Below are 20532 nucleotides of genomic sequence, written 5' to 3' on the forward strand. Positions count from 1 at the left end.
AACAGAAAGAAAGCAGAGCACAAGTAGGCCAGCCTCCCAGGGAGCCTCAGTCCTCCATCCACCGTCCTGGTCCGACTTTTCAGACTGTCCTCATAAAGACAACAGCCCTCAAACTGACAGCTGTCTGCCTTCGCCAGCACAAACACGAGCAGAACCCAGTAGTTGGTGTTTCTGAGCACGGCCTGTCTTGCCTTTTTTTTTTTTTTTTGTGCTTCGGACCACGGTTTGTTGACAAGTTGGAAACAGAAGGCCTGGACAAACCCGTCAGCGAGGAGTGGTGGAGTAATAAAGTGTTTCTGATGAAAACTTAATGGCCCCTTCACCTTTATTGATGGCGGTGGGATCGGGATCCCGCGCCGTAATGGGCCCGAGTCGCTGCGTGCAGGAAAGCAGCTCCATCAACCTCACGCTCGCTAACACACCAAGCAGAGGGAAGCTCATAACAAGGGAGGGGCACGGATTAACACACTGAACACTGGCTGAATAATTAAATCACCCTCGATTTTAGCCAAATGTGTAACACTGAACTAAATCCAAGCATGGTTGGTAGTTAGGATGAGTCAGAACATGAAAATCCCTGAGAAGTAACAGGTAGATGGATTCTAGATGAGTTGGGAGAAAGGTTAAGAGTAAACATCCCTGCATGCTTGGTTGAAAATCAACTAACACATTTTAAAGGCTTGGCTTTGGTACAATCAGAAAAAAAAAGATCAAATTTACTTTTCTGAAGCTGGAAGCTTCTTGTCTATAATGTCAGGACAGATTCAACTTGCAATATTAGATCTCAATAGTTCATAAACATTCTGCAAAACTGGACAAAGTTGCAATGTTAAACCAAAATCATGCTACTTTTGAATAAAAAGAAATATCCAAGTGTCATCAGCAAACAGTCAAACCATAGCAACTCTAAAGCACGGTGGTGTGGTGATAATGACATGGGATCCTGGGACCGCAAAGTCAAAGAAATGACCGTAAACGTTTGAAATGTGATTTTTGTGAGTTTGTTGGAAGTTCTAAAAGCAGATTTCTGACATCAAAGTTTTAAAAAGAGAGTTTTAAACTAATAAAAATGAGGAATGGGACTTGAATGCGTTCATTATGATTAATTGAGGACATATTTTAATATGTTAAAATTTCAATGCAATTAGCTTTTTTATTGGGGGTTTTTTTTTACATACAAAAGTCCCAGACTGGAATCTTTGTACAGTGTTTCCAGTACGCCTGTAAATCTGACACATAAGCAACGTCCACAAAAACATCAACGGATGAAAAAACATTTTCCTGCCCTACAGGGAGTTTTTGCTTCAAAAGACTATGTGATGGGACACTGTTGCGTGCAAGTTGTGCTGAAAGACGTTTTGAACTGAATATTTTCCCAATGTATAGTTTTAGAATAAAATACAATTAATTAATTATAGACCGTGTAATTAATTTATTAGTCCCATCACTAATAAAACTTTTTTTCAATGTTCTCCGGCTATATTTAGTAGAGAATATTGATGCCTTGCCCCTCCCCTACTTGTTACTGTATATACCTGTTCTCCTACTCACAGAGAATATCAATTCAGCAATTTATTGTTTGCTACGGTGTAAAATACATTCATGATTATGCTCCACGTGTAACGTAAAAACACATTTTTGCTTGAAATCTTTGTGTTGACAGTGTAATCCGCTGAAACCGTGTTATTTCCACTCGAGGTTGTCGCACTGTGAGAATCTAACCGAAGCTCGCCTCGTTCTTAGCAAAGTTAAAACGAAGTGCCGAAGCAGTGGGAGCATCACGGTCAGCTGAGCACCTGACCTCACTCCTCACTCTGACTTTCCTTTAAGAGGAAACCGAGGAATTAAATTTGTCCATTTGTACCCCGACATGTTTGAACTACAACTGCACAAACAGGACTTATTAATAATTCCCTTTCAAATGCTAATTTGCTTTCATACATAAATTATAACTCCAGAACTGGCGCTCAGAACTGGAGGGGGGAGAGATGGAATAAAAACAGCCTCAAGTAACTAATGACATTATCCTGAAACTTGCCTCCGAAATGCAAGCCCGCTGTCAGGGCTCAGTGTTTGTGCTCCATAAAGGTTTCACACTCTGCCTAACACACGCATTTCCAACGCATTTTCACGCAGACATATTTCAACTAAACGAGATCAGATGCTGATGTTCATCCCCCCAGCCGTCCTGTCTGCGAGGACGCTAGCTGACATGTGATAAAGCTGCACAGCTATTTAAATCCGCTTGGACACCCCTTACCGGGATTTGCGGGAGAGAAATTTTGAAATCCTTGCTGGTGAGAGAGCAGCTGAATCAGAGAGCCGCCTGCCAACTTGTTGCCTGCATCCCAGCTTTGATGTTTGTTTCCAGGCGTGCTGTGCCGGAGACCCTCTTCCTGATCAATGCATTGCCTGACTGAAAGGCAAAATATTATCCTAAACTTGACTGTTTTTTTTTTTTTCCTTTACAAAACACTTTGGAGGAGAAGCACACAGCTTTATGAGATGCTTGGTTTAGTCTGGCACACATAGGAAATTTTTATAAAGATGTGCAAAAAGCCCTAAAGAATTGATTCTATTAATTGATTTAAATTTATTCATATGCTTTTTTTTTGGAAGAGTTTAATATCACATAAAAAAATAATTTAGTTTGGAAAACATCCATGTAAGAAAATAATATAGGACAGTACTCCTGGCAGCATTCAGTTTCTACGCTCTGCTAATCTGGAACAAACTTCCAGAAAACAGCAAAGACGCAGAAAAACCGAGTTCCTTAAATCAAGGCTAAAAACCCGCTTGCTTAGAGCTGCATTTGATTTGAAGTAATTGGAGCATTGATCAATATATTTGATGTACATTTGCTTGATGATTTTGACTAAATGTAATCTTTATTTCTTATTTCATTATTGGTCACTGCATTGTTTTATGGCGCTTTGAACTACCTTGTTGCTAGGATGCCATGCAAGCAAACTTGACTTGACACTTTCCCTCAAATAATTTGCAAACAAGGAGAGTCATCTTTGGCCATTCCATCATATGTTTTGAATCATTGTGCTAAAAAAGATATATATATATATATATATATAAAGAACAATGAATTCTTACTTTTCTTGCAGACGGCATCACGTTTTTAACTAGAATCTTCTAATATTTTGCAAAAGGTTTATGATGCCACACACCGTAACAGGTTACCTGGAGTTCACAGCGCCACAGAACCTCCACGTATTCATTCTCTGTTTCCCACCAGATCCACCACGTCTGCTGCTAAAACACTCTATCCTATTTCAATCTGACCAAGTTGTTCCAATTAACATCTCTGTCAAGTGAGGCAACCTGCGTATGTTTACGTTTGTGATGGTAGGACAGAAAATGCTTCTTTTTTAAATCTCCTGGCATGTCTCTGAAACAATTGCTTAGTAAATAGCATCTAATGGTTGTCATGGAAACTTGACAGCCACTCAGGTTGAGCTTCGGACATTTTCTCTTACCTCCCTTCAGATGATGGCGAGATAACCAGAGGTCCTCTCCTAGCAACAGCTTCAAACTTACTGCAGATTTGAGGCGAGGAGCTATCTTCGCGAAACCTTTTTCTGACTTTTGAAATTTAACATTGCCCTCTCACTCAGCTGAATGGCATGTTTTCTTGTGTTTCCCATTTTTGAACAGAGGCTAAGAGGAAAAAGAGGCATCTAAATCATGTTCTGCTACATTTTTCAGCGTGATTTTATGTTGATGCAATTTTTCTTAGCCTTGGTAGAAAAAGGAGTTAAGGCTTTTTACACATCTTAACCAGGAGATTCAATAAATATTGATAAAAATCGGGACTTTAAGTTGTTTGTTTGTTTTTTTTCAGTTTTCTTGATCAGAAAGTGTAAAACTGGGATTGGACAGAATCCTATATATACACAGCTACTGCGCACCTGTCCATGGATGCATGCTGCCGCGCCATACCCACCTCTCCTCCAACCACATGTTAGGGTGTGTAATGCCTTGTTACCTGCCAGGAGCTGGAGGGGATCTCTGCAAATTTGCCCAGTCCCCCGAAGGTGTAGCACCGGTACATGTGATCCAGAGACTCGGAGCAGTGCCACAGCAAGCCGAAGCTCACCGAGTCTTTGGCGCCGTGGTGCTGATGATGCTGGTGGCCGCTCCTCAGCTGCTCCTTAACAATCCAGGCGGGGGATATGAAGCTGAAGCTGCAGACGGCCACCAGGGCGGAGGACAGGAGCACCCAGAAGCAGCCCACGCAGCTGAACATGGTGGCGGCGGCTTGGGGCAGAGAACCCGAGGACAGACCCAGACCGATCCCGAACCCGGCTTCGTCTTCTTTCTTCTCCCGACCCAGGAGCCAATGCATTTGGAGCTCGCCGCCTTTCAGGAGCGAGACTTCAACTTGTCCTCCTCCCTCTGTCCAGCACTACATGAGCAACAAGCAGGGATACGGTCAGTGGTGGGGAACATCAGCGGCTGCAGCTCCGCGGGTCCCCAGGACATCTGGTCTGTAGAAAACAAAACCCCCCCAAAAAAAAAAAAAAAAAAAAGCTGGTGGAAGCTGAAGATGCAGGAAAAGTCAGGTGTTCCGCTCGCTCGGGCTGCCACAATGCGAAATGTGACACTAAATGTTTTCACAGACAAAAAAAAAAGAGCTGGAAGCGGAGGAGTGGAGGTGGAGGTGGAGGTGGAGGAGCGGCGGGAAGCAGGAAAACACCTGAAAACACAGGTGGACTCTTCCCCCGTCTACCCGCGGGATGCTGCCTCTGCCTCAGGACCGACAGCGCCTTACTTTGCTCGCACTACTCGCTTCAGTCGAGTCTCAACAACGCCAAGTTGACGTTTGGTAAAGGAGAAGCTTCCGCCTCGGACCTTCAAAGTAAAATCCAATCGCTAAGGTGGCGCGAGGTCCAGGAAATCCAGCTTTAAAGCTACATGCTAGGTCTTTCCGTAAAACCACTTGCTTCTCTCAAATAAAACAACGTGTCATGGTCGTTGCACTTCTGTCTAGTTGTAAATTATTCAAGATAAAATCTTTCCTTTTGAAAACCAAACTAGTATACACAAGCCTCTTGTGACATCACGAGGCATAAAGCAGCTCATTGGTGGTTTTCTTCCTCTTCATTAGCATATTTGTAAATATTTCTCCCTCAAAGGTGTTTTCTTAAATTCTGCATGGTTGTAACTGAACAGTTCCATATTTGAGTTCACACTGCATGACTTTTGGGAAAATGTAGTAAAATATCAAAGTTGCTTCTTAGCTTCAATACCCACATTTCATTTTCAAAGATCAATTAAAGTTGTATTTTAAAAAAAAAACTAAAAAAAAACAATCTCACTGACGCATCCCGTTAAGATGAGTTTCTAGGCCTGGTGATGTGTTGCTTCTACTGAAAATGATCATCAAATAGATTTGATGAGCCCACATGATAGCAGTTAGCTAAATGATGGATTCAACTTGCAGTACAGCTGGTACAGGTGGCTGCAAATTAGTAATTACTGAAAGAGATACAAGTGAAAAATATGTATGGAAAACAAAGATGGGAAAATAGCAGATATACAGGCAAATACTTTGGATTAATTTGTAGTACTGGAGTCGAACCCTGGTCCAGATGGAACCGCTTTCAATGAAGTGAGACCAAAATACGCCACCATTCACCAATTTGGTATGAAACATCTGTGAAACCCTGAAGTATAAACCAAAACTTTAACGCTAAACATAAAGAAGACATTTTGAAAAAGGATGTTTTCTAAACAAACGTTTCTTTGCTCACCATAGGTTTAACATTTCTGAACTGCAATTTCTTGCTCTGAAAAAGGAAACTTCTTTAATATCGCCTTTAATATCTTTAAATAACCATCTTTTTTCTCCAAAAGTTTAATACTTGTACTTTCTTTTCTTTTGTATGAATTATGCTACATACACAAACTTACTTTTACAATCCATAGGTTTCCCTGGATCCTATATTTAAAAAGCCAGAGAAGTAAAATGATGCATTTTCTCCAGCTTTACCCCATGACAGTGCAGCCAACACTGCCCCCATGTGGTCAGACACGATAAATCACTGTTATACTTCTGCTTTCAAATACCAAATCTTTAAAAATGCTAAAAAAAATGAAACCCTAAGCATTCTGTTAAAAAGAGCACATCTGACTAACCAATTCAAAGAATGAAACAGGGGAAGGAAAAAAAACCACATGTTTTATAGTAATTGTCTTTGAATCAAACACATTTTAAATATATTATAGATCAAGTACACATACATGTCAAAAACAGTGGTACATAGTACCAAGAGTTTTTTTTTCTGGTTCCTTTCCACATCTAGGTAAGGCTCAAAAGAAATAAAAAATAAAATAAAATTAACTGAGCACACCTTCCAGTTTAGCAGTCAATTCATTACTGAGTTTTGTGTCAGCAATGCTTATATATGTATAAAAACTAAGATTACAGTTTAAAAAAAAGACAAATATTCATATAAGGGATAAACCAGAATTTATATCTATATATATATATATATATATGTATAGAACCTTAAGGACGTGGAGTTTGGAGTTTTCTGACATAGCTGGAGTATTATTCTATCGTTCCGTAAAGGTGCCTAGATGTTCAGTCCAAGAACTGGATCCGCTCTTCGCCTGCCTGATTCACAGTCACATCGCGAGATGTTCTACAGTACGCAAAGGGCCGGGGCGGAACAGCTTCAATTAGTAAACAACTCCACGCTGCTTCTGTGACTACGACTCGAAAACTTGCTGATTGGCTCTAAGTGGTAGACCCAGGCGAGAGAAACTCGTGTAAAAACAAGGAATGCTTATAAAAAAAAAAAGGTGCTGTGTGGGAGTGAATTTAATGAAGTCCTAGTAGAATCCTCCAAAGGTCCGAGATAAGCAATAAACCGTAGTATCAAAATGCTGCTGCTTCCTTCTGGACACGTGCTGAATGTCTTCCTACAGGAGTGTCTTAATGCGAGCGCCCTCGTGTGCATCTTCATAGTGTTTTGGAGATAGAAGATTGAAGTACTTCAAGTTTTGTCTCGGTCCATGCGTTAACACTCGCCCGTAATAACAGCCACACACGCAAATACACGCCCACACACACACACACACACACAAGCATAAGGTAAACGGGGAGGCGATAAAATTCTTTGTTCTTGTTTTGAGGGACGGTAAAGCAGTTCACTGCGGCGTAAATCCAGCCGATAGAGTCTGCAGGGAGTTACTGTCCTTTGGTTCCTCAGTGGGGTCATAGCTGCACACAGACAGAAGAAAACACTTAGCGGAATATCTGTTTCCATCACACACACACACACACACACATTACCACTGAGAATCCTGCGGGGGCTTCTGTACCTTGGTGGATTTGCCGGGGCTGTCGTGGTTCGACTGGTGAACGACGTCGTTGACAATCATCTTGGCGATTTTCCACGCCATTTCCTCCTGGGCCTTCATAAAGAAAAAAATAATTATTATTATAAAAATAAATACCACAAGCAAAAAAATAGATAAATAAATAATAGAAACAAAACATGTGGAAGAGCATCTACCAAGGCTATATGAATCATTGATGATACTTTAACAGCTTTTTTTTTTCTTATCTCACCTCGTCTGAGTTGCCCTGGACCCATTTCTTCATTGCTTGAGAAAACATGGAACCTTGATAGGGAAAAGAAAGCCGTTTATTACCTACGAAACTTGCTTTTATGACATGAATATTTCAAGAGCGGGACGTTTGACTTTACAGTTCATGGCTGGTCATCATTTCTAAGCTTCTATAAATGCCTCTATAAGCAAGAAACTGAATCATTTGCTCTTTCTTCTTTGCAAAAAAAAAAACCCAACAAAAAACACCAAAGCTTTATCTTATTGGATAGAGAGCGTAAGTCAGCAGCAGATTTCTGCCCCAAATATTCAAAAGGTTAATTAGGTACGGACTTCAACATGGTTTGCTATTTTTATCTAAACTACAACAATGTGAGGCAAAAGTCAAGTCAAAGTCAAAATATTTTAATTTCACACATATGCCAAACCTTGAGAATCTCTACTTTTGGACTTAAAGGCTTTTGTTTGACTTTAAGAGCAGAAAACTCATTTTTTCCGACTCCAGAAAATCTCTTAAATATTTCATAGGACTTTGAGCTGCGGGGAGATAAAGTTTTAATACATATATATATCTCTACAGAGAAGAAGGTCTCCACTGAACGAAAAACGAGGGGGACAGGAAGGACGTTTGAGGGTCGTACCTTTTGATTTCTTCACGTCGGGTTCTGGCTCGGCCTCTCTGATGAACTGACCCAACTCGTTCACCTTTCCGAAAGTCATCTTTCTGAGAACGCAGAAGACAGGAGCCGATGAAGAGCAAAGGGGAAGAAAGGAGGCCTGAACGCACACACTCGTGTGTGGGCGCGTGTGGGGGTGTGTGTGTGTGTGTGGGGGGGTGTGTGGGGGGGTGTGTGTGTGTGTGTTTGGGTGTGTGTGTCCGTTAAGCACGTAACAGTAGAGCTGGGCATAAAACTGATTTTATCGATTAATTCATTTTTGGTTTTTGAAGATTTAAGGAGGATTTTTTTTTTTCCACCAATGCATGCTGTGAGTTTCAATAGTTCAGAGTGATGTCAGCACGCCCAGGGCGGCCATCTTGTTCACAAACGTGTTTCACAGCTTCCGTTTATTCGAACTTTAAATTCATCTCCACTCTACAACAGAATATTAGAGCTGGACTAAGAGTTTTTTTTTTCCAATTACAAAAATAAAAGTCATAATTTTATTTATTTTTTAAAAATCATTGTACAAGAATAGAGTCAAAGTAATAGCAGAATAAAGTTGAAATATTGCCAGAATAAAGTAGTAATTTTATGAAAACGCCAACACAAAAAATAGCAAAAATTAAAATCAGGTATGTTGAACATCTTGTAAAGTCATACTTGGTATCGCTTTGACAAACAAAGAAATACTTCATCTTTTAACACATCAGAACCATTACTATCAATGGCGGGACTTGGAATCAATAGTGAAAACAATCCTCAACACCATTAATAGTTCACTTTAGAGACAAGAGTTGGAAAGTTTCGTTTTATGGGTGAACTCACCCAGCATACGGCCGCTGGTAGAGCATCTCCGGATCCAGGCTGGCCACGTCGACGGTGATCGCCTCGTCGAAGTTCTTCAAAATCTTGATTGCTGCTTTCTTGGCTCCCTGCTGCAAAAAGGGTACAACAGGAATTCATCTTCATGAATGTGACAAAGACCAGCGGAACGATCGCGACCTCATCGTCATTATTGTGACCCAGCAGGGCAGCTGAAAATGTCAGCCGTGCGCAGCTCACCTGAACCTGGGAGCTCTCGCCGGCGTTCGAGCCGGAGCGGTCGCCGTCTGCCGGCACGCCCTGACCTTGACCGCTCACGTTCACGAACTCGTCGCCCCGCACCGAGTTGATGAGGTCGCTCAGGTATTTGTAGTAAATGTTGCTGGACAGGAAGCCGGGCAAATACACCTGAACGGTTCCAAAACAGGATGACTACCATTAGTGACGAGCCTTTGCAGCTCACCGTTTTCTAAGATTTCAACGCTCATGTGGAGAGGATCAGGCGTCTCTGTTAGAACTGCATGATTCGTCAGTGACGCAAGACAAAACCTTCAGAAAAATCGATACTGAACTTCAGAGAAACTGATTATTTTAGATATTAAAGTGAGGAAATGATACAGTGCCTTGTAAAAAATATTTACACCACTTTCACATCCTGTCAAGTTACCAGCACAACTTTGTGGAGAACTTTCAAGCAGTGTTTGACCCAGAAGAGGTCCAGAATTACCTCAAAAAAAAAAAAGAGAGAGAGAGAAAGAAAAAGAAAACCTCAAGAGGAAGGATCTGTTAAATTAATTGGTTGTAGAAACTAATCGAAAACTGAAACGAGATCAAAATCTTTCTGTTGTGGCTGCCAAACTTTGGAACTTGTTGCATTTAAATATTAGAGAAGCGTCTTTTCTCTCTATTTTTAAGTTTCTTAAAAAATACACACGTTTTCAATAGTGTTTGACCCAGTGTCAGCTGAAATGTTCTTTTTATTGTATATGATTGAGCTTATACGTTTTAAATGTTGTTTTATGTCTTCTCTTTATTCTGCACTTTGGGCTTTACAAAACAAATTATCATAATAATTGAACATAAAAACAAAACTTCCATATCCAGTTAAAAAAAAAAAGGAGTAGGAAGAAGACAAAGCTTATTAAATCATACCCCCTAATTTCAAACCAGATTCTAATTAAAAGCTTAAAACTGAAACTGTCAGGCACCACACACGTTTTATTTTTAATCACCGGTTATGGTTTCATTTAAATTTCACAGCAGCTAGAACTACAAGCATCCAGCAACTTAAAAGTCAAAGTTGAAGTTAAGTTCATGTCAGATATAATTCGTCATCAGAAAAATGGCTTCAGCGAAATAAAATGCTCGGTCTCACGTCTTTATAAGACATTTAGCCCTAAAATATTTGCAGGAATAATTTAGATTATCTCTTATTCCATCGTTTCATTTATCCTAAAATGTTTTTAACTTTAAGTTTTCTGCTAACTTTAAACACTTCTGTCTTGTACAAATAAAAAAATTTAAGTTTACTAAATTAATTAGTCATGTGCAAGTTAACACTGCCTTTACTGACAGCGCTTTGTTGCAAGAAGTAGAAAATTTGGGTGCGCCTAACTTTTTTTTTTCTGACGCCCCGAGCGCGTCCTCATCAGAGACTCTGACCTTCTCCATGGTCGTCCAGGCCTGTCTGAGAGGAGTGGTGAAACAGTCGGGGAGCGGCCCTCCCTCCCGGCAAATGTTCGACTCGATCTCCATCCGTACCGAGTCACCGAAGCCCAGAGGATTGGTAGCCTGGAGTGAGAAATACCTGGACAAAGAAAATTTAAATATGTATTTTTTTAAAACTGCATGAACAACTGTGCTCAGTTCAAGACACTAAACTTAAAGCAGTTATTCAAGCAAAATAAAAAAATAAAAACACTTAGCATAAGCGCATGTTTAATAAGGACAATTTGATTGCTACAACTGTGAAATAAATGAGGGATAAAATACATTATATTTGCAGATACTGTATATATACATACGTATATATACAGTACAGACCAAAAGTTTGGACACACCTTTTAATTCAATGAGTTTCCTTTATTTTCATGACTATTGACATTGTAGATTCACACTGAAGGCATCAAAACTATGAATAACACATGTGGAAATATGCACTAAACAAAAAAGTGTAAAACAACTGAAAATACCCCTTATATTCTAGTTTCTTCAAAGTAGCAACCTTTTGCTGTGATTACTGCTTTGCACACTCTGCATTTTCTTGATGAGCTTCAAGAAGTAGTCACCTGAAATGGTTTTCACTTCATAGGTGTGCCCTGTCAGGTTAATAAGTGGGATTTATTGCCTTATAAATAGTCATGAAAATAAAGAAAACCCATTGAATTAGAAGGTGTGTCCAAACTTTTGGTCTGTACTGTATATGAAAATGACATTGTGCTTTTCTGTCAGAAAAAACATACTCGAAGCTTTTTAGGGTTTTAGAAGCACAAATAATTCGTACTTATCATAGAGGATCATGGCGTCGTTTTGAGCCTCCTGGCCGTCATACTGGCCTTTTTTAGCAGCCAACTGGTTCTGGAAGTTATCCGCAGCCAGCCAGAACTGTAGTATATTCATCGCCTCTTCCTTCTCCATGTACTGTCAATGAGAGAACATGGAACTCATGCACAAGTCCAAAAAACACAGTGTGTCTCTGCAGGATCGCTCTGATAGCAGGTTAGTACACAGCAGGAGCAGAAATCCTTGTTTCTTTATGTCTTTCTGACTTGTTTTTGTCTGTGTGTGTGATTTATTGTTGTTGCTCAAAAGCCTCTGTGCTTTTGAGGACCGCCGCTAAATATGGAGTCACCGGGAGGCGCACACTGTGTGGGAAAAAAAAAGGTGAGAAAGCCAGAGAAAATTGGGCCTACTCACCTCTGAGAAATAGAAGAGCGCTGACTCACAGAACAAGATGTCAGCCAGGAAAACGGAGCCACTCGTCAAAACTTCAATCTGGTATTTACAGAAATGGTGGCTCCGCAGGAATTCAGTAAAGTGCCTGGAAATCAAAGGGCACGAGGGAGGCGGAGACATCCGTTACCGAAGATGTCACAAAAAAAAGCCTCACGGTGAAAAGTGTTGGAGAAGAGGAAGAGAGAAACTCACTGTTGTTCCAGCATGGCGAGGACAACCGACTGCGCAATGACAAAGCAGTTTGGGTCCACCATGCCGTCCTCTCCACAAATCTTAGCTGAGTGGAAGGAGAACAGGGGAATTTTTTTCTTTTACATTTTTATGGCTTCAACCAGAGGTTTCATCGAGAGCCACTGAAGCTCTGCGTCTGTTATTCTTCTTACCGACTATATCGTTTCTGATCTGCTCTGTGATGGGGATGGGTCTCGCAGCATCTGGAGAAATGTATTTGGTGAAGATGGTAACAGCCTCCTTTTCTATACCTGCAAACGCAGAAACCCGCAGCTCATCATCTGCCACATTGCAAGCACAAACGTCCATTCATTTCACTGGGTAGTTCTGACACGATAAATCGTATGATCGTGATTAATCGCGGTTAATTGTGATTAATTCAATTAATTGCATATAATTGTCATTCATCCAATTAATTATGATTAATTGTAATTAATTGATTATTGAAATAGTCAGCAATTCATTTAGAAATCGACTGATCGTTAACTGGATTATGCAGACTCAAAAAAAAAAAAGACAATTTGCTGGAAAAAATTCCCAACATAATCATAGCGGTAATCAAGTCAAAACTGACCAAGTGGAATAGATTTAGCTTCACCCGGTTCAGATTTATGAAAAAGATTTTCTTCTTTTAAAAGAGATTTGAAGTATTTATTGCATCTTTTAATGTATTTCTAATATTGTATAAAAATCTGCAGAATGTGCCGACTTCTTTATCCAGTTAATCGCCTAAAAATCAGCCACTTCCACAAACAGACTAATCAATTGAACAACTACCAGTGAAAACAGTTATTTTTTAAGTGGACTCACTTTTCATGAGTGTGTCTGAGAAGTCTCGCAGAGTATTGTTGGGATGGCCCTTAGAGGGAGTCCCTGTCCTGGAAGGCGGCTGTGTGCTGGGGGTCTCCGCCCGAGACGGCTTGCCTTCCCCGCTCAACGAGTCCCACCGGGTGGAGAGCGGCGACGGGTTCCCACGGCTGTTGTGGAGGGCAAGGTCATTGAACGCGTTCTGATCGAGCTCTGGCCCGTCTGGAGAGACGGGGACCGGCTCGGCCAGCGAGCTGTGTTTGACGGAGTTGAGGTTTTGCGCTCGGACTCGCGACCAGCTGGCCGAGCGGAAGCTCTCGGCCTCGAGCCAGAACCGAACGAGGTGGTCGGCGCCCCGGTGCTCCATGCAGTGCAGGAAGTGGGGCATTGCCACATTGTCTCTGAGGACCTGGTCCACTGTCTTGGACATCCGAGAGCGCGTCTCCGGGGGCAGATAATTCACGCTGGAATGCCCTGGAACGAACAAGTTCACTTAGTTTAGGAACATCGCTAAAAATGCCGTCCTGTTCAGTATCAGTGAGGTCTTTAACAACAGTCAATAAAGTCTTTTAAAAAGAAGCTTTTTAAAAGAATGCTGTATTGTCTATGACATGTCAAGGTGCCTTTGATTCATTCAAGCTGAGGATAAAAACAATGGAAGTTGAAACAGCAAAGTGCTCTAATTTGCTAGCCCTTTTTTTTTTTAATCTTCTAACATCGCACTAGGAATAATAAATAAAACAACAAAATATACTGGGAAAGGGGGTGCTGTGGTGGCGCAGGGACAAAGCACAACCCACATATCGAGGTCTTAGTCCTCGTGCCGGTGGTCGCAGGTTCGATTCCCGGCCTGGCAACATTTGTCGCGTGTCTTCCCCCTTTCTCATTACCCTCTTTCCTGTCGAACTGCTTTCAAATAAAGGCCACTAGAGCCAACAAAACCTTAAAAAAAAATATATATATATATATATATATATTGAGAAAGACACATGATCAATATTGATTGAAAATACTTCCAAAAGAATATTCAGTAACACTTTATTTGAAGGGGTGTGCATAAGACTGACATAACACCTGTTATGAACATGAAGGAGTTTCATGAATGCTTGACTGTTGTGATGAAGTGTTATTATTTACTGACACAACAGTCAAGCATTCTGGAGGATGTTGGTCATGTGACAGTGACAGCAATGCAGCAAAGGATTGTGGGTAATTTAATTGAAGCGAAGAAGAAGAAGTGGCGAAGTCCTCAGCAAGGTCTTTTTTTCCAAGATGTTGAAAGGGAGTGAAATATAAATAAATAATATATACATTATCAGTAAACGTGTCATCTGCCTTAATGGCAATTCTAATATCGGATATCAATATATTGATCCAAATTTTCATAGCAGTGCATCCCTAAACTAGAAAATTTCGGAAGAAATTTAGCCGGGGCCTGCCGAGGCGCGCCCGTCGGGCATGGGCCCGGCGTCGTCACGCTACAAATCGGCGTCGACGCTAAAGAACGCCGCAACGTAATCAGTGGCACGCGGAGAATCGCAAGAACGTTAAGCGAGGCGGACGTGCACCATTCAGTATTATAAAGTAAGTATATCAGCTAAAATCAGCAGAAACGCTAATGTTAGCGTCATTGCTTTCATCAGTATGTGGGAAATCACTAGGATATTTTCTGTAATTGATTTACTCCATTCAGTATACTAAACATTGCTAAAAAGTAAAATAAATAGCTAATAGCTTATTGAAGCTAAAATGCTAACGCTAATGAACCTTGCATTGAACTGTTTAGTAACAGTTCAATGCTCATAAACTGCAGGAAGGCAGTTCATTAGCATTTACCTAATGATTGTCACAAATATAAATTTTCAATAACGCACACACACACAACATATTACAGTTTAAAAATATATATTGACCTTATGTTAAAGATTTCTACAAACTTTTTACAGGTAAAGTTTACAATGAACCAAAATTACAACATTTAAAGAATACCATAAATTTAAGAATCTAATGTCTCTGCAATAAAAAGAAATTGCTATCTTTTTTATTTTTAAACAACACCTCATATTGTTAAATAACTGATTTTATGTATTCAAGTTTTAAATATTACATTTGAGTTTGCATGGATGTAAAATTACTGCTCAGTTTAAAAATTACAGTATTTTTAAACTGAGCAGTTTAAAAATATGCTCAGTATTTTTAAACTGCTCAGCTAAACTTCGCTCTTTAGCTCGTTAGCTTGTCGATGTTTCAGTTTTTATTCGCTGGGAAAATTATTCTTTGTCTGCTTTGAAGATAAGCAGACAAATAATAAAAAACAAGTTTTGATATTAACTCTCAACTTCATTCACAAAACTTTTTCGTTATTTATTACGCAACGAACTGTCCTTGAACACAACGCTGATCCCTCTTCACCCTGTCACCAACTCACACACATCCTCATTGTGTTGTGTTCTGTAAATAAACAAAACACAAGCAAAATCAATAAACTATATGCATATTCCAGTATACTGAGTTTTGGTTTTACATTCATTCTATTTAAATGTAGTTTGTTCGTGCTTACCAATGTTTTCTGGCCGGATGTCAGGCACCGTTTTCCCCTGGTCAGTTCGTCGATGTCTGGTTTTAGTTCTATTCTGTGGCAATCCGCAAAACGGCGTGTAGGTTTTCGTCAGTAATGCGCGATCTGTGCTTGGCCTTGTTTAAAGTCATTATTGAAAACATCTGTTCGCACAGATAGGTGCTTCCAAACGTGGACAAAACACGAGCTGCATGGAGTCGAAGCTGTGGCATCAAATCAGGGGGCAGTAGACGGTAAAAGTCCTCGATTGAAACATCACGGGACTTCGCTCTTTAGCTTGTTAGCTTGTCGATGTTTCAGTTTATATTCGCTGGGAAAATTAATAATCAGCTTGAGGTGACTCTGCTGCACTCTAGTGGCGAGAAGCCGTAATGTTGGTTGGTAAGAATCGGAAGGCATTATGGGATATGTAGTTTGTAGTCAATTCGTGCTCAAAACCTATTTTAAGTCAATCAACGGGGCTGTCAAACGGTGGTAGGGGGGAGAGGGCCACATAAAACGACGTAGCCGGCCACATGTGGCCCGCGGGCCTTGAGTTTGACACATGTGCAATAGAGGATCTATCTGCTGCTCATGCAAAACAGTCTATTTTAATCCCATGTGTAATAGTCATTGGGTTAAATCAGTTATATAATGCTGAAAACGCAAGTAGTTGATGTAAAAATATTCAAGGCTTTTATTTTGAAATTTCAGTATGCTTAATTTCAAAGTTTCCGAACGAATCCCATGTGTAACAGTGCTTTGCATGAAAAAGTCAAATAAAGCCAAAAAGAGCAATTACATGATGTAAAAATATTCAAGGCTTTTATTTTGAAATTTTCAGTATGCTTCATTTCAAAGGGCCAAACTAATACCATGTGTAACAGTGCTTTGGATGAAAAAGTCAAATAAAGCCAAAAAGAGCAATTACATGATGTAAAAATATTCAAAGGCTTTTATTGTGAAATTTTCAATATGCTTAATTTTAAAGTTTATAACTAATCCCATGTGTAACAGTTACTGAGTTAAATCAGTTATATACAGCCCATAGCAGCAATTAGTTCTAAAGGCCAGTTCAGTCCTGATCTGTTTCAACTGAGCGGTCCACTATAGATAGAACTACAGCGATGCGTATTTGTAGTCCAAACCAGCAGCCAATAGCCTCTTGAGATCCGTTGCTATGGCAAATAATGGTCTCAGCAGGGTGTGAGCTCTGAGCTCTGAGCTGTCAAACACACAATTGTGTGTTTGAGCAACACGTTTTACTGACAAAAAGCATTGGAAAACAAATCCTTCCTGTTGGGGAACCGTAATACATATTCGAAAAGCGTTAAAAGCGTATGAGAGGTCAATGTGTCTTCTGCGATAGTCCCGAGATTCATATCTGTACCTCACTCAGAGCATTTACAGCGATGAGAGAAAGAAATGTTGTGCCCAGATCTGAAATTCTATTCAAATACATGGGAGAGAGCCTCAGACAGCCTCAGAAAATCCTGTCGCATGACTTTGCTCTGAAGCACCGTGACAGAAAACCGTACGGTCTAGATAAATTTCGAAAAACATTTTACCGGAGCAGACAGGCGTATCAATGTCAGGACCGATTTTGATACTAATCGTGCGATATTTGTGGGCGTGATGGGCGATTTCAAAAATGATTTGGGCTGAAAAGTTGTCTTCATCTCTCACTCTAAGCAGCCAGAGACGCACTCTAACTTTAGGAAAAATGAGAAACTTTGGGTCGCTTAGAGGCAAATTGTGGACAAACCGTAACTGGTATCGACGAGCCGTCTTCACTTTCGAAGAGATCACAGACGTATCTACAAAATGAAATTTGAATGGCATTTCTAGGTGAATTTGTGACGACACAGAAAATCCTCAAAAATAGGGTATTTCTAGGATTTTTCCCATTGACTTATAATGGGGGTTTTTTCGTAGTTTTTTGCGAATTATGTCGCCACGTTAAGCCCAAATCCCACCAAAAGTAATAGCTGGAATGGCGTGAATTTTCTGCACGTTTTGATACCTCATTTGTAGGTGTGCACCCAGCAGTATGAGCCGCATTAACGGTTACGGAAGAAAAATAAAGAATAAAGAAACACTTTCTCCGACAATAGTAATAGGTTCCTGCCATTGCTTTGCATGGCAGGCCCCAAATATACTTTACCAATTCAATTAAAAAAATGCCATGAATTATTTTGTCATTCTGCTCATTTTTGAAGTTGATTGGTGACCCCAAGTAAAGTCCTGACCTTAACCAACACCTGGATACTGTGAGCCATGCTAACCATGCTAACCTCCCTGCGTCTCCTATGTTCCTGTAATAAATCCTGAATGATCTATGAAGGTGGGATTACTAGAAGTAATCATTTTGAATGTTCCTTTTAATATATTGTTCCATTAAAAGCTCTTAAAGGGAAGTCTGAATCCACTAAAATTTGTATCGTCTTCAAGATATCGACAAAACTCTGATTGGTGCGTCTACATTTCCATATCAGGCTGCGTTATTGACCCCAGCCTCTGAGGCCTGGGAATTCACACCAGTTTTTAAGTTGAATATTCAGAGGGAGGAGTTAACAGGTGGGCCAGTAGGTGGCCTTATACTTTGCAATTTCATACCAAAAAAAAATGTTTTTAAATCTTCTCTCAACACCGTCAAGAATCTGCAAGTTCACAGTGGATAGAAATCACACAAAGTCAGTTTTAGGAGGGTCTAGTCACATGGGACTCCAAATATAGAAAATCCCCCCAAAAATAAAATAAAATAAAATTTTACTATTCATCTGAAAAGGAGACAAAATGACTTTGACTCAATCATATTACCTAATGCTACCCTCCCCCCACCATCTGTGCTGCCTTGAATCTTAAATCAAAGTCATCTTGGAGGATCGTCCCTCATGTCTGCTGCTTCTGAAAAATTTGAACTCGTCAACTTTTTTCATTCTAAATATTCTTCTGCTTCCAATTCCTACCTCTATAAAACAAAAAGCTCTTCATGATATAGCATCTAACATGCTAATTCTGTCAAACACTGTTTTAATTACAACAATAAGGCAAAGAAAGTTGTTGTTTAGAATCCCGTCTCTCAAGTCTGAACTCTTATCACCGGCTGCAACCTAAGAATGAAATAACCAAAGCAGTCCCCTCCACCTTTCCTCACATCCTTTCTTCCCTTTGTTACAAACACAATCTAGTGACAACAGAGCGCGCCAGGCTGCAGCACAGGTTCCTCCACCTTTGAGTCACCCAGACTAGCTAGTGCAGTTCCCGTCTGCCGCTTCCGTCAGGCACACAGATGCTTACTGCAACTGTCCCAGAAGGTGACATGGAGCCACCTAATTATAGTTTGGGGTTTTTTCCCAAAAAGAAAAAAGGTGGACAAGTTGCTTCACTGGTGCGTCAGGGCCAAGTTTACCTGACAGTTGTCAGAATGAGCGGGTGTGCTTCGACGGACGAGCGCCTCGGGCAGAATTATAGAGGAATGGAGACAGCTGAGCGACGCAGCGGGATGTTTAAGATGCTGCCGTCGTGACGAGAAACTTGCACAGGCAATCTGCAAGGACATTGCCCGAGAACTGCCTGCCTGCACGGAGCTTAACTGGATTCTAGCTTGGGAAAGAAGCAATCTTTAAGATAATTTCCTTCAGATTTTAGTGGCCGTTATTTGGCTAGACGTATGTTTAAATTGCAGGCAACGTTCCTAAACATTTTCTGGATTCTTTTCAGAGGGTGTTTAAAGTTCAGACTTTTAGTTTCAGTTTCAGTTCAGTGGTGGTTATTTTCAAGTGCTTTAGAAATAAAGTGTGGAATAAGAACAAAGTAAGGTTAAATGGCAGTGGATGGATGGACGGATGGGACTTTAAAACCACAGACCAGAAAAATGCGTTATATAATATTTTTCCCATAATGCATTTCCTCCCCGTTCCCATTCTCACTAAACATACTTCAATAAAATGCCAGAGTTTTCTGGACTGCGTAGAGCACCTCTGTAAACAAAACCAACTTTGCCATTTTGTCATTCTGCTAAATCACAGACTTATTACATTGAAACATTTCTTTTCTTTCTTTGGTTTTCTTTGCCTGCCACACGTCTCTCCCTCTCCGTGTTCATCCATCTGCTGTCATCTCAAGTGTAACGGAAACACAGAAAGGCTTGCTGCGTACCGAGGTCTCCGAAGTGCGCTGCCTCCATGTGGCTCGGCTGCTTCTTGAGGATGGCGGTGCGGCCCCGGGCGAAGGAGTCCATGTTGGCTGATATGGCACTGATGGCCACGTGGCTCGGTCCGGCGGCGTCCAGGACGGCATTGTGGTTCTTCAGTCCGTGTGAAGGAGAGTGAGGGTTGACTGGAACTGGATCAAAAAAAAAAAAAAAATTTAATAAAGCTGAAAAATTACAGCGATGTTTTCAAAGTGACCCGACCAGGTGACGTCAGTGTGACGTGGATGACAAAGCCTTTGATTGTGGGTGTTTTTGAAAGAGCTCTTAGTGTGCGCAGGCCATAAAAAGAAGCCTGAGAGGACAAACTGTGCAGTGTTTGACTGACTGCTTTGTGTTTCACTGATAGCAAGAGCTTGGATCCTAATGATACATTAACTCTGTTTAGAATAACTAGAGCAAACCTAACCCTACAAAAACTTAAAGACTCTCTTAAATCACATCTGTAAAAATCCAAGGTTGTCTTCCATGCTTACATAAAAACTCAAAGACTCATTTTTAAAACCCCTTCCAAAGCAAACAAACAATTCAGTTGTTTTGTAAAAGCGTTCATTCCCCTTGAACTTTTCACATGTTGTTATCTCACAAACACAAGCTTCAATGTAACTTCTGCAGATTTCATGTGTGCAGACCAACAAGAGTAGCACCGAGCTAAAGTGGATACAAGGTTTTCTCACTTCTGGTCCATTCTAACA

At 40.6% G+C, this 20532-nt stretch overlaps 2 protein-coding genes across 2 annotated transcripts in view; both read right to left on the reverse strand.

Annotated features, from left to right (window-relative positions):
- lhfpl7 (LHFPL tetraspan subfamily member 7) overlaps positions 1-4812 on the reverse strand; it is a 131237-nt gene extending 126425 nt beyond the window's left edge. The window contains exon 1 of the mRNA XM_032577203.1: positions 3998-4812. Coding sequence (XP_032433094.1) covers positions 3998-4357 — 360 coding nt within the window. The 5' untranslated portion in view covers positions 4358-4812. The remainder of the gene's footprint in view (positions 1-3997) is intronic.
- A 1360-nt stretch (positions 4813-6172) lies between these two features.
- On the reverse strand, positions 6173-19967 carry LOC116728977 (A-kinase anchor protein 10, mitochondrial-like). The gene is made up of 13 exons (XM_032577345.1): positions 19786-19967; positions 13071-13541; positions 12413-12511; positions 12222-12306; positions 11991-12114; positions 11578-11714; positions 10737-10881; positions 9315-9482; positions 9078-9184; positions 8232-8314; positions 7592-7644; positions 7342-7434; positions 6173-7240 (listed from the first exon to the last, which is right to left on the reverse strand). Exons 1-13 carry the CDS (start codon positions 19865-19867, stop codon positions 7235-7237), a joined length of 1653 nt encoding a protein of 550 aa, XP_032433236.1. The 5' UTR covers positions 19868-19967; the 3' UTR covers positions 6173-7234.
- Positions 19968-20532: the final 565 nt, after the last annotated feature.

Source organism: Xiphophorus hellerii, chromosome 11 (genome assembly GCF_003331165.1).
Source record: "Xiphophorus hellerii strain 12219 chromosome 11, Xiphophorus_hellerii-4.1, whole genome shotgun sequence".
NCBI classification, from domain to species: domain Eukaryota; kingdom Metazoa; phylum Chordata; class Actinopteri; order Cyprinodontiformes; family Poeciliidae; genus Xiphophorus; species Xiphophorus hellerii.

What these genes read in the sequence shown, in the direction of transcription:
- LOC116728977 (XM_032577345.1), bottom strand. Translation starts at nt 19,867, where the DNA reads ATGGACTCCTTCGCCCGGGGCCGCACCGCCATCCTCAAGAAGCAGCCG. An exon ending in AGCGCACTTCGGAGACCTCG is followed by an intron (nt 13,542 to 19,785) that starts GTACGCAGCAAG and finishes TGTTCGTTCCAG; the next exon opens with GGCATTCCAGCGTGAATTAT. An exon ending in GCCATGATCCTCTATGATAA is followed by an intron (nt 10,882 to 11,577) that starts GTACGAATTATT and finishes TTCTTTGTCCAG; the next exon opens with GTATTTCTCACTCCAGGCTA.